Source organism: Cavia porcellus, unplaced genomic scaffold (assembly GCF_034190915.1).
Source record: "Cavia porcellus strain 051 isolate PalLab524CR breed Dunkin Hartley unplaced genomic scaffold, mCavPor4.1 scaffold_26, whole genome shotgun sequence".
NCBI lineage: Eukaryota > Metazoa > Chordata > Mammalia > Rodentia > Caviidae > Cavia > Cavia porcellus.
The window spans coordinates 25,190,363-25,204,616 of NW_026947509.1; the positions used below are offsets into that span (position 1 = coordinate 25,190,363).

Genomic DNA, 14,254 nt, shown 5'->3' on the forward strand with positions numbered 1-14,254 from the left:
AAATCTTGAAGGGAGGAATAAGTAAAACCAGAGTGGCTTTGAGTTTGCTGTTGAAATTGTTAGGTCTTGCTGGAGTACTGTCTCATTCAAAATCTCATTCCACATTGATTTTTGCTGGTCAATTATGTATCATTTCAAAATGGAATGGACTGTGTTTTCTAAAGGTATAATAAAAAGTGTTAGTGTACAGGTGTTTATAGTTTTTGTTTACTTTTGGGAGAGTGGTGTTTTTGAGACACGGTTTTCACTCTGCAGTTCAGGCCAGCCTTGAGTTTACTGTGTAGTGCAGGCTGGACTCAAAACTCTCAGCAGTCCTCCTGTGTCAGCATCATGAGTGCTAGTTTTTGTTTAAAAGTGCTGCTGGGAACTGAATTTGTTCTAGTCATGTACTCTACATCCAGAGTCCAAAGGTTTTATGTTTGAGAGAAGCATTTTTTTTCTAAACAAAAGATTTTAGAGTACTTAAGATTTGAAAATTCTTAGGTAGACTCCCGTACTCATGGAATTGATATTTGTTATGCTGACCTGGCACAATTTTCAATAATCAAGTTTGCTCTGTAAGTGTTCTTACTTATGTGCCTGAAATACTTCATCTTTACCCCCTTAAAGTTCACAAATCCTTAAGTATGTTCATACTTACAAAACTATATATTTTTAGAAACGATGTTAATTTCCAAAATTAATTTCATTGCAAGTTAAAGATAACCCTCTGTTGAAAAAAGATAAATCACACATTTATGGACAACCATGTGATTATTTTATTCGTTCTTAAATGGAGAGCCTAGAGTCACAGGAATTGATTTTGAAGTGTTAAATTAGGATTGGTAACTGCCTGTGACAGTTGAGACATGGTAAATAACTGGTTAGCAAAGCAAAAGAACCAGGTTTTTTTGTTTGTTTTTGTTTTTTGCTTTTTTTTTTTTTTTTTTTTTAGTTTTTGAGACAGTCTTACTATGCCATTCAGGCTGGCCTTGAGCTTCCTTTGTAGCCTAGGCTGGTCTTGAACTCAGAGTGATCTTACTGCCTCAGCCTCCCCAGTGCTGGGATTACAGGTGTGAGCAGCCACACCCAGCTCAAAAGAACCAGTTCTAAAAGATTTTAGTTCTTGTTCAGTGATCTTTAAAGACTTAATAATGCATGGTGTCTCAGTTTCCCAACTTAATTCTTTCCATGATTCTGGTCAAGAACCAAATCAAGTTTTCCCATAAGATCACCATTGAACCTAACTATTGAAATTGATTTGGCTCCTATCCAGTTTGCAACCAGAATCGTGGAAACAAAGTTTGTGGCCCGAGATGCTACTCTAAAGAACCCCTGGGTGTAGTGGTACACACCTGTAATCCCTGTACTGTGGGAACCTGAGAAACCAATTTCACTGTTTTGAATTTGATTACATTCTGGGCAACATAGTGAATTTAAGGCCAGCCTGAAGTAAAAAAAAAAAAAACAAAAAACCCAATAATTATGATGGTGGGATGATGATATAATACAGTGTGTGAATGAGTGGATGCTAAAATTGATACATTAGAGTTTTTTTTTTTTTTTTTAAGGTTTTGTCTCCTTTAGTAGTTCAGGCTGATCTCCTAACTACTCCCAAACCCCATGCTGGGATTACTGACTTGGGCCACCAGGTCCAGCAGATTCAGAGTTCTTGTTTCTGAGCTGCATCCAGTGCTGTGACTTGATAGTTGAAAATGTTTGAAAAATAAGTCAGAAGTGTCTTAAATGTTGGCTTAGAGAAGAATTAGGAAAGATTTGTGAGGTATGCTATTCTTGATGTGATTAATTTGATTATATGTGAGAATTAGGGAGACAATAGTCTGAAATAGATTTTATCTTAAAGATTAGATGACAGGCTGTGTGCCATTGGTTCTTGCAGGAAGTAACACTTGGGATTGTACAAATTTGGGGAAATAGGTTGTGTTGCTGGGTTTGTAACTAAATGGCATAGCTAAGAAATGACTATTAGTGACCATGATCCAGTGAACATTCTGTCACCTCAAAAATGTATCCTTAACTTCCTGTTTATCCTCTGTCTCTGGGCCTCTAAATAGTTCTGCTTGAGTGTTGGCAGAACTGTGTACTAAGACATACCCTGTCTCAAAACAAAAATAAACAAAACACCCAGGACCATGCAAATGATTGTATGGGTTGCAGGATCATACAGTCTGTGTGCAGTGGATTGCAGGATAATACAATCAGCCCATGTTTGTGATAGTCATCTTCTGCTTTGAAATACTCTGGTGATCCATGTTGTGCTTTGCACCTGCCAATTCCATTACTTTTTTTTCCTGAATTATTTTCCACTACATAATGAATATATTTTTTAATCTGTTCATCAGTTGATAGACACTATCTTCTTTTGGGTTTCTACTTAATTTGAGACAAGACTTCTCTCGCTGTAGTTCATGCTGGCTTGAGCTCACTATATAGCAGAAGTTGGCCTTGAACTAGCTGCAGTCTTGGCCTTCCAAATGCCTGGATTATAGATATGTATCACCATGCCCAGCTGCATTTCCACATTTTGAAATACAGTGTCTATGAATATAGTATAGAAATTTTTGTATGGGCACGTTTTCATTTTTTCATATAGCTAGAAAAATTACTGAGTTTTATGGTTAATTACATGATTAGTTTTTTGAGACCCTGTCAGACTTTTCTGAAGCATCTGTACTATTTTACATTTCCTGTCTGCTAAGTGAGGGGTCTATTTTCTTCACGTCGTCATTACTTCTGTGTTTTGTTCTTAGGTGTTCTAGTGTAGCATATGGTTTTGAGTGGTATCTCATTTTGATTTTGGTTCATATTTTCATTTAAATTAATGATGATTGTGTTTTTATGTTTGCGAGATTTTATCTTTTTTAAAATGTACGTATTCAAATGTGTACATACTCAAATTGAGTGTTCTTGTGACTGAGTTGTGAACATTCTTTATTTTTGGATAAAATTTCAAATTTATTATCTGATACTGACAGCCATTTTTGAGTTTCTTGCTGTTTCTACCTCTAAAATTAATTATCACTGGGTATGGTAGTGCATGCCTGAAATCCCAGCACTTAAGAGGTTGAGACTGGAGGTTTGCAGTGGGTTTGAGAGCAGTAAATTTAAAGGCCACCTTGAATTACATGGTGAAACCTTTTCTCAAAAGATTTTTATTGGTCTTCCCTTCCTTTCCCGTTCCTTCTTTTATTTTTGTACTGGGCTTGAACTTATGACTTCACGTTTGCTGGACAGGCATTTGTGACCCAGCCCTCAAAAGATTTTCAAAAAACAAAAAACAACAGTTTAGGGCTGGGGGATTTAGCTCAGTGGCATAAGTGCTTGCCTGGCAAGTATAAGGTCATGAGTTTGATCCCAAGACCAAAAAATACCATTTTATACCAAGAACATTTATCAGAGTTTGTGAACATTATGGTTTTGTTACAAGATGAATAAATTACAGAATACAGAGCTGCGTTTGCTAATTATGTATAAACTGTTAAGGAGAATCGAACAGTGTTGTCCCGTGTAACTTTGTAATGACTTTTCTGTGTTTGTCCTAAGTGGAATAGCCATATGGGCTAGTGGCACCTGGATGGGAGAGTACGTGTCTGCATACGGCAAAGTTAATCTTGATTGGTTTCAGTGAATCGTTAATACTATTCAATAATGACAGAATGCTGCTTTGCAGACAGGAAGATAAGAGTCTAGACCACAGTTTTGGAACAGATCTCAGACACTGAAAAGACTCAAATCATTGTATTTGTAGGTAAAGAAAGAGGTATTATTTTGGTAGAGTCTATAAAATACGGTTTATCTGACTCATTTAGTCAAATACCGTTTTTTTTTTTTCTCAGCAAGTTTACCACCTTAGTAATGATAAATGTATGAGTACAGTGGAATAGTGGACTTCAGCAGTGAGGGCATAATTAATTATTGGATACAATAGTCATGATGAAAGGAGAAATTCATTTTAGAAACCTCTGTGATTTTTATCCTTTTTTATTCATAGTTGTGCTGTGTGTGTTTTTTGTTTTTTTTTTCCTACCTGCCAGCTTGGAACAGTTATTTATTTACTCAACATGTGCTGTGTTTTTCTTATCTGCCATTCAGTGTGTGCAGCAGGGATGATAGTGAAAAATAGCCTTAAAGATAAGCAATAGGTTAAATACATACCATATAGAGCATATTGAAGCATTGTACAATGTCTTTAGGGTTTAATTCAAATCCAGTGAAAAGACATTGGAAGGTTTCAGCAGAACAAGAAGTGGGTATCAGCTTGTAACACAGATGTCACCAATTTCAGCCTGGGCAATTTGCTTGGAACCTACAGTAATGGCATTTGGAGGAAGAACAAAGGAGTTAGAAAGAGGGTAAATATCACAGATTAGCTTGTGGGGTGTGTGTTTTTGTTCTGAGACCGAGTCTGTCTTAACACATTGTTTATCTCTGAACCCCCTATAGTCTAGAGTAGCCCTTGAACTTGGAGCAGTCCTGGTATGCCTTCTGAGTGTGGGGATTTACAAGTATGTGCCATCTTGATAGTTTTGGAGATGTTACATTTAGGCTTGTGTAAATGGTAATTTTATATCTCTGGGTTAAGTAGGCAGTTGATTCTATGCTTCTAGGAGTGTTAATTTGCTAATAGATTATGAGGCCATGATACTGTTATGAGTTGAGATGGTAAAGAACTCAGGGACTTTAAAGGCTGGAGAGATTCAAAATGTTAGAGAAAGGGGTAAAAATGAAATAGAAAAAGTGTCCTGGGAAAAGTAACTATATGTTTACAAGTAGGAGTACGAACTATATGGAATTCTTTTGGTCTTTTAGTATTCAATTTAGTGGAAGGAGACAACACAGATAACATTATACTGTGAAATCAGTTTTGGTGTACAGGTTGACTCTACTTTGGTATTCAGAATATATAGTCATGTAATCATCACTGTAGTAAAATCTTTCTAAACCTCATAAATCCAGTACTGATGCCCTTCTGTAGTCACCTCTACCTGTCTTCTAGCAGAGATTTTATTGTAAATGAAGTGTACACTGTATTAAGCTTTTTAAAAAATTGAGCTGCATTGGGTTAAAGTTATTTTGGGGAAAGATTCAAAATAACACATGAATGTATTTATTGAGAACATTATAACTGATGAATATTGTTAAAATTATTTGTAAATTAAGTGTAGAAAGATTGTTACCTAGATAGAAAGCTGTATACATAAAAACAAAGCCTTTTGATGCAGTGGGAAACATGGTCTCACTGTGTATTCAGGTCAGCCCTCTCTAAATGTTGGTCCCCCTGCCTCTGCCTTATAGCCTCAGGAGTGCTGAAATTAAAGCATGTGCTATCATGCCTGCCCTTGCTTTTGAGGATCCGGTTCTCTTTCTGAATAAAGGGGAATATTTACTTGAGGGCTGCACATAGCATGGAATCATAACCCAAGTTATTTTGAGACAGATCTCACTGTTAATGCTGGCTTTGGACTTGTGGCAATTCTCCTATGTTTGCATCTCAGGTGGGGTTAGAGGCAAGGACTAACACATCCAGCAATGTAGTTTGTGTTAACACTGCTACCCGAAGAGTCTATCAAGACAAATTATTACTATTTATAAATATAACATTTTCTGTTTAAGATCCTGCATTTCATATTTTAGTTTTTGTGAAGTGGAAAAAGAATTTTTTCCTAGTGTAAGGACGGAGCATTTATTACACATAAGGGAATGACTTTTGACCTCTTAACACAGTTTATAGTTTTATTTATTTTTGAAATAGGATCTCACTGTGTAGTGTAGGCTATCCTTTATTTGTTTATGTAACCCAGGCTTGCCTCGACTCAATCTTACTGCCTCAGCCCTCTGAGGTCTGGTATTACAGGTGTCCACCACTGTGTTGGGCTAAAGTTCTATCTTTCTAATGGAGGATATAAACCAATTTTTATTTAAATGAAATTGTTGATGGGTACAACAGTTTTTTTCTTTAAAGGTTAAACTTCATGTGCTACTATGTCTTAGGTGGAAACAGATAATTATACTGGTTTGCCATTTAGACTGTTTTAGCTCAGCAGTGATAATGGGATTTTTTTTTTTCTTGCTGTGTTGGCTTTGACCTCAGAGCTACCCTTTCGCCTCAGTCTGCTGAGTACTTGATTTATAGGCACCTGACTCTGATTATGATTTTTCTACAATGTAGTTCCTCCCCAAACCTCTCAATAGCAATGAAATATAACTTTATTTAGTATATGTTTGCAGTAAATCATATTACATTCATGAATTGGTACATGTACATAACATTTTAATTCTTTTTTTTTCCTTTTTTTTTCTTTAAGGAGAAAAAGAAAAACAAAAAGGGTACAAGTTATACAGAATTGAAAAAATAAACAATAGGAAATCACTAGTTAATAGATTACATATTGTTAGAAATAGTTGTTAAGCATATAAAGTGGATTTTCAAACAGTTTTGTTCAATGATCCAGCAAATCTCAGTTATATGGTTATCTATCTTATACACTTAAATATATATGCAGTTATATCCTTTAGAGCACTTTCTTTTCCTTTCTTTTGTACAATGACAATTACACATTTTGGGTTTTATTACTCTCACAGTTCTTACTTTTTTTTTTTTTTGTCTTTTTCGTTTTTTATCGGTACCAGGGATTGAACTCACGACTGCCTGCTTGCAAGGCAGGCACTTATGCCGCTGAGCTAAATCCCCAGCCCCTTCTTATTTTTTTTAAAGAGCGTAAAACCAAATGTGGCATAACAGAACAGAGTCAGTCAAATCAAAAGGATGGATATAATAGATAATGTAAAAACAAAATACTAGGTGATCAACAATGGTTACCATACTGCCTCTTGCTATCTTAAAAACAATTGCCTATATTATCAGTTATAATAAAATTGAACAAAACAGTACAGAATAAAACCAAAACATTGGAGACATTACAGGACTTTAAAAGAAGATGAATAGTCAACCGGAATGGGCATCATAATGAATCTTACTGTCCTTAGAGTTGTTGCCTATACTTTCGAACTTGGTACTATCAATCAAAGCAGAATAGAGGAAAATCAGTCAAAGCAAGATGGTGAGGGCTCTACAGGTTTCAAATCAAGTTAATGGGAAATCAAAGTGGGTTACTATAATGCATCCTGCTATTTTTTCCCCTTAATTAAAAAGATAATCATAAAAAAAGTAAATAATTTTTAAAAAGACTGAGATAAAAGAGGGCATAACAACAAAACAGCGCAGGTCAAAGCGTAACCATTTAAGCAAAATAGTGTTTCACCACAAGATATCCTGACATAAAAGTAGTTATCATAGTGTCTCTTTCCTTGAAATCTTTGAGTATAACTTTGTATACTATAGCACCAAACATATCAAGACAATGTAAAACCAAGGGAATGACAGTATTACAACATATTAATTCTTAATCCCTTGCTAGTTGATTATTTTCAAGCACAAAAGCAAAAATGCCAATAATGTTAATGAAAACAGCATTCTGTTTTGGGCCTGTTTTTGATAGTTTTATATTTGGTATAAACCTAGATTAGTGAAAGTTGTTTCAAACAAAAGCAGCATTGAGGAATAAATAGTGTATTTTACATGAAGAACATAAGATTTTGAGTTTTAGAAAAGTGAAAGTATATACATTTTGTGGTAGATGGGACTTGTTTTAGGATATCCAAAGACTTTCCATTCTCATAAAATAGCAAGGTGATAAGATTTCATTGAGTTGCCCAATCTGGGCTTAAGTATGTGATTTTTTTGCCTCAGCCTCTAAGAGTGCTAGGATTATAGAAGTTACTCCAATCCTAAATCTGTCATATTTAATTGCTATGTCAATTCTTCCCCATAGTTCAAAATAATAGAGTGTGTTTCTCAAGATTTGTTCCTGATAGTGCAGACAGAGCAAGATGTTGCTTTTTTCTGGACCCATAGTTTTGAATATGGGAGTTCAGAGAATTAGAGTTAAGCATTTTTAGAAAATCTCATTCTAAATCATGAACATAATAGCTTATAAAATCCTTGTTTACTAATAAAACAATAGGAAGAGATAAACAGATGGTGCTTTATGTAAGTGTAGTCAGGGAAATATTGGTAGGTTCTAGCTATTTTTTGGTATCAGATCGAACTCATGACCTTGTGTTTGCCAGGCAAGGTTATTTATGTATGTTTCTTTTTTGATCTTTGAGACAGGATCTGCAGTGTAGTTCAGACTGGTCTTGATCTCACCATGTAGTCCACGCTGGCCTCAAACTCAAAATAATCCTCCTGCATTATCCTCTTGAGTGTGAACCCTTTCTTTGTTGCTTGGGCTGTCTCTGAGCTGGGCTCAAGTGATACCCCTACCTTAATCCTCCTAAGGAGATAGGAATATAGTCTGCGACACTGCATCCAGCTGTATATTCTTTAAAAGAATAAAGATCATTATAAATAGTAACTCATCAAAAATGAGATTATATTTAGTGCTTGAGGCAAATTCATCTATCATAAGTTTTATGTGTATATGTGTAACAGGTATTGTAGCATTAATATTTTATAGAAAATGGCAGTTATATCTGAGCTTCTTGTATAATAAGTGAAGTGCTAATCTTTTGAGTGAAATTATCCTAATGAAGTGACATACCCAGGCATGGTATATATTCTCTCTTTTTTTAAATTGGTACTGGGGATTGAACTCATGACTGAGCACTTGCAAGGCAGGCGCTTATGCCACTGAGTTAAATCCCCAGCCCTATGCATTCTTTTTTTTTTGGTCTTTTTTGAGATGGGGTCTTGTTATGCATTTCAGGCTGGCCTTGAGCTCACTTTGTAGCCCAGGCTGGTCTTGAACTCGCAACGATCCTCCCATCTCAGCCTCCCGAGTACTGACCCTTATATATACATTCTTATAATTTCATTATTGAAATGGTTGAGGCAGGAAGACCTTGAATCTAGGGCCAGCCAGTGCCACACAGTGAAATCTGGTCTCCCAGGGAAAATTCAGAAAGGGTGGGGAACACACTGAGGGACAATGGATATAATTTTGTAAGGTCACTGTTGGATTTTGTTGAGTGGAGGGAATTCTGTTACTCTTTTGTCCAACAGGATGTACAGTTACCCAGCACGTGTTCCACCACCGCCTCCTATTGCTCGGGCTGTAGTGCCCTCAAAACGCCAGCGTGTATCAGGAAACACCTCACGAAGGGGCAAAAGTGGCTTCAATTCTAAGAGTGGCCAGCGGGGATCTTCTTCCAAGTCTGGAAAGTGTACGTTCTTTCAGGTTTTGTGATTTTGATGTTTAAATACATTAATTAGTAGAATTACAGGGTTGAGCTTTTGTGCGTATAACTTGGCACAAACAAAAGAAGGCCTGGTATTTCTTCTTCCCTGCATCTTTGGTATGCTTCACATTTGCAAACAGTCTTTCTGTTTGTTATTGTGTATCTTTTGTTTTTTGAGTTTCTCATAAGTGAAATACCATGATATTTAAGCTTCTGTGTCTCATTTTATTTCCTTTAACATTGTATGTTCAAAGCACATCCGTTTTTATATCAACATGGTTAAGGTTCATTCTTTTTGACAGAATAGTGTGTTCCACTGTGTACAATAAATACATTTTATCCATCCGTTGATGGACATACAGGCTGCTTTCAAGATTTAAATTGACTTTTGTGCCTAGCAACATGATAATTTTCAAAAAGTTCCTAAGCCCTGGAGGCAAGGAATCTGTTTTTATGTATGTGTGGAATACTTCTTTTTGTAATTCAATAATTAAATTCAGGTATACTTTCGCATATGAGGAAAACTAAAAAGAGTTTTCTGTGTTGTATCCTTAAGTGGAAATCAAGTGAGATACTAACTTTATTGAAAGATCATGAGATTAATATGAATACAAGAAGTGCTCAAAGTTGCTGGCCATTAGCTTCAAGGTATTAGTATAACACTGCTGAAGTGTGTATAATTTTGGAGGGAGACTATACAAAGGTCTCCTTTTTTAGTTATAATAATAATCAGACACTGGCCAGGCTTCTGCTTTTGGCTTGTGTTGTAGTGTAGTGGGAATGTATTTGGTAACTAGTAGATTTGCTTTAATTCTCATGTAAGACACTGTTTATGTTAAAGTGAAAGGAGATGATCTTCAGGCCATTAAGAAGGAGCTGACCCAGATAAAACAAAAAGTGGATTCTTTACTGGAAAGCCTGGAGAAAATAGAAAAGGAACAGAGCAAACAAGCAGGTAATGAATGATCTATTTTCTTGTGTTTCAAATTTGGTTAGTTACCTAAGAGAATTGAAAATATAGACTCGTGAAATGTAAAACCATTTAGCAGTGAAACTCAGGATAATTGAATTGGTAAGAGCATTTGTGTGGATTCTCTACTTTACTCCAAGAGACTTGTCTTATCCTTAGTTGAGATGAAGAATGATAAGTCCGAAGAGGAGCAGACCAGCACCTCCCTGAAGAAAGATGAGACTAATGTGAAGATGGAGTCTGAAGGTGCTGCTGATGACTCTGCTGAGGAGGGGGATCTACTGGATGATGATGAAAATGAAGATCGGGCAGATGACCAGGTGAAAACAAGGGGGAAAAAAAAAGAAGTGGGGAAGGGCGCCCAGGTACACATGGAGTGTGTCTAACTCCACTGTTTGTGTCTGTTTCTCACAGCTGGAGTTGATCAAGGATGATGAAAAAGAGGCTGAGGAAGGAGAGGATGACAGAGACAGCGCCAATGGCGAGGATGACTCTTAAGCACATAGTGGGGTTTAGAAATCTTGTCCCATTATTTCTTTACCTAGGCGCTTGTCTAAGATCAGAATTTCACCAGATCTTCTCCCCTAGTATCTTCAGCACACACTCACTGTTCTTCCAATCTTTATCCTTCCCATGTTCATGATTGCCCCGCGCCTAGTACCATTTTCACTTCTTTTGATGCTCCTAGTAGTTTTGTTAAGTCTTATCCTGTAATTTTTGCTGTTTAATTTTGATACCTCTTTATGACTTAACAATAAAAAGGTTGTATGGTTTTTATTAGCTGTCTCCACAATAATCTCTTGTTATGCAGGGAGTTCAGTTATTTCCATTCATACATGATTTCGGTAGTTGCTTCCCTAACTGCAAAGGCAATCTCATTTAGTTGTAGCATCTGAGAGCAGCTTTGATTTAAGAGGTATGTGTGTTATCCCACATTAAGTATCCTGTGGGGCTGTTGAACACAAATGTAACAATGTATTTTTGTGAATGAGAGCATGTCAAATGCATCCTCTAGAAAAATTAGTGTAACAGTCTTTGTTTTCTAAAGTTGATACTGTGGGTTATTTTTTGTGAACGCCTGATGTTTGGGATCTTTTTCTCAAAATAAACAAGTCCTTATTAAACCAGGAATTTGGAGAAAAACAACCTGGTTTTTTATTTTTGTATAATTGTTTACTGCAAATTGTTTGTTTTACAGCAGCCTCCACGAAACCTTTAGTATGTTCTAAATATATTTCTCTTGCAGTCACTTACGATCTTGTGCATCCTACCACACACAACTCAAGATGGATGTTGCATTAAGTAGTAAAGGAGCTTTGACAGTGAACATCATTCTAGTTATTGCACCCTTAATTAACCTTTTACTGGATTTTGACTCTGCTTCAGTCTTATTATAATAAGTATCAAATTTTTTTTCTTTTTCCTGGTCTTCTGTAGTCTGTGCCTTCCCAGGTAACTGAAATGGTGGTTGAGGGTTGCTACATTTATTTTATATCACAATGACTTTATATAAATATGGCCCAATTCTTGGTTCTTACCCTTCAGTTTAATTGCATTGAATTTTGTAGAACTCAGGATCTTGTGCTTGCCAGACAGGCACTGTGCCTCTGAGCTATATCCCTGGACCAGCACCTAAATTTCTAAGGATGGATATATTGGACTGCTGCCAGAGTTGTGATGCTTGCTTAGTTGTCCTGAGAGACCTAGTTTATTTTTGTTTATCTTTTAAGTTTTTCCAACATAGTAGGAAAGTAACTGATAATTTTTATTTTTTAAGTTTATTGGTACATTTTAGTTATATATAATGATCACATGATAGGAGGAACTGATGTACACAGAGTTTGGAATTGTTGTAAAGTTGCTGTTAATTGATATCATAGTGCAAAGACATTTTTCACATCCTACCTTCTGTGGGCAAAACTTATGATCTTGTTTAAAAAGATTTGCGCTTCTTTTATGTAACAGATGATAAAACAGTATTGAGGAAAGAAATTGAACTAAAGCTTACTCCGTACTCTAAATGCATGCTTTAAAGCTAGCTTGTTTTGAATTTTAGTCACAAAACTAGTATGGTTTTCCAATCTGTTGTCTTCTGTTAAACTTTTAGCAGCTAATCCTTAATTTAGAAAATCAACTTGTTTACGTAGAAGAAAATTTCAGAAGCCCCAGATGCTAATAAAACTTGTTTAACATTACAGCATTAGCCACTGCTGTTTGAAAATACTAGACATACTAGCCTAGATTCAGCATCCACATTGGTCTTTACTTCCCTGCACAAAGTAATATTTGTAGTTTTTATTTATTTCTGGTGTTTTTTTAAAAAATTGTGTTCTGCCAGATTAAGAGGTTGGTTTTAATTCTGTAGACAAGTAGGTGTGGAGTGAACTGTTGTTGGGACTTAACTGATAGCTACAATTCACAGTCATACTCTCAAAAGTATACACACGTTGTAGGTTTTTGCTGAAAATATCAGTGATACACTAGGTTGCCTTGAGAAGAGAGTTATCTCACACTGTAGGTTTTGAGGCTGTAAATCATAGTTCCCCTCTGTATCTAAGAGAACAGTGAAGATGATAGCAATATTTAATCAGTACTTTTAACATTTATGTTCGTGCATCAAAACTTAACAAAGAAGGTTAAATTACAAAGGGTAAAACGTCACTTGGAATCAAATCATGTAGTTTATGCTTTTACTGCTCTTTCATTCTTGAAACAAAAAATTGTCAAGTTGGAGTGGATGATGATTTTAAAATGTATAAAACGATGGCTCACATTCCAGATTAAATGTTGGCATCACTCTTAAACCTTACAAAAATTGTGATATTTCTTTAAAATTATCCATTTCTAGTCATAGAAAAGAACAGTGCAGACACAAAAGCATTGTGATAAATTGGGTGGACATGAAGTAGAGTTAAATGTAATAGAAGAAATGGAGCAAACTAAGCATGTGAGCCCATAGAGTATCCATAAAGGAACCTCCCCCAGTATACAACCTGGCAGCAGTGTATTTTATGAATAAACTAACAGGTGGAAAACCTGGTGTATGAGATGGAAATTACAAAAAGAAGAGTGAGGACAGACTGTTAAAATTCTAGTTTTGATGCCCCTAGACAAAATGATGTACTTTTTGAAAGTAGTTGCAGAATAGTAAATTGAGATCAGTTGGCAAAGGCATTACTGGGAATTTCTGGTGTTACTGAATTTTCTGGAGAGGAAACGTCATTAATGACTACCATGATCTGGAGAAACAGATGGGACCTGGTCACATTGTCCTTTTTGGGGGTTGATCTTTTTGTTCAATAAGAAAAAAGTCAGCTGGGCCAATGTCAAAAGAGTTGAGATCATTTCAACCAAGAAAATGCATTTTAGTTGAGTTTAGACGCATCCAGGAATGTGTATTCTCACAGCTTCAGAAAGCCATTTGAAAATTGTACACTGATACAAAATTGATTACCATTATACATACGGTATAAATGACACTGAAGAACCTTATTACACTTGGTGTTGAATTTAACAGAACAATCATTTGTTGTGATAGAATAGTATGTTGTGGTTTTTTTAGTGTTTGTGAAACCATTGGGGAGACTAAAAAATGTGGTTAAACACTGCACACAGTATAGTCCTTTACTGGTAAAGGGCTAGAGTAGCTTCTGTGTACGTGTAAGTTCCAGGCTTGAAATTTCATTAGCTTAATCTCAAGACCATAAACTTTTATCATGGGCTGTGGGCATTCCTGAGAGAGGTAGATCAGTTGTCTTAGCGTATACGAGGCACAGGGTTTGATGAAAATGCAAAAGAGGTTACTTTAAATCATGAAACCCTAAAAATGGTTGCATTAGTAACTAAAGTTCATTTTTTAAGTCGTATCCCCAGACCAGTTCTTAAGTTGCCCAGCCTGCGCTCATCCTTTTCATTGGCAGTACTGTCATGTATTACCATGTCTGGGCCCAAAGGATAGTTTTTAGGCTGTGGGTTAGTGATGCTGTTGCCTGACATACACGAGGCCCTGGGTTCAATGTGTATGTTTATTTCCTGTTGTAAGTA

General features: G+C 36.0%; 1 protein-coding gene across 7 annotated transcripts in view; it reads left to right on the plus strand.

Moving 5' to 3' along the window:
* The window catches only part of Hnrnpc (heterogeneous nuclear ribonucleoprotein C), a 51,047-nt gene extending 39,706 nt beyond the window's left edge, over positions 1–11,341 (plus strand). For all 7 annotated transcript variants that reach the window (XM_063236925.1, XM_013157327.2, XM_013157328.2 and 4 more), the window contains 4 exons: positions 9,065–9,225; positions 10,082–10,195; positions 10,370–10,530; positions 10,625–11,341. In XM_063236925.1, coding sequence (XP_063092995.1) covers positions 9,065–9,225; positions 10,082–10,195; positions 10,370–10,530; positions 10,625–10,708 — 520 coding nt within the window. In that variant the 3' untranslated portion in view covers positions 10,709–11,341. The remainder of the gene's footprint in view (positions 1–9,064; positions 9,226–10,081; positions 10,196–10,369; positions 10,531–10,624) is intronic.
* The last annotated feature ends 2,913 nt before the right edge of the window (positions 11,342–14,254 follow it).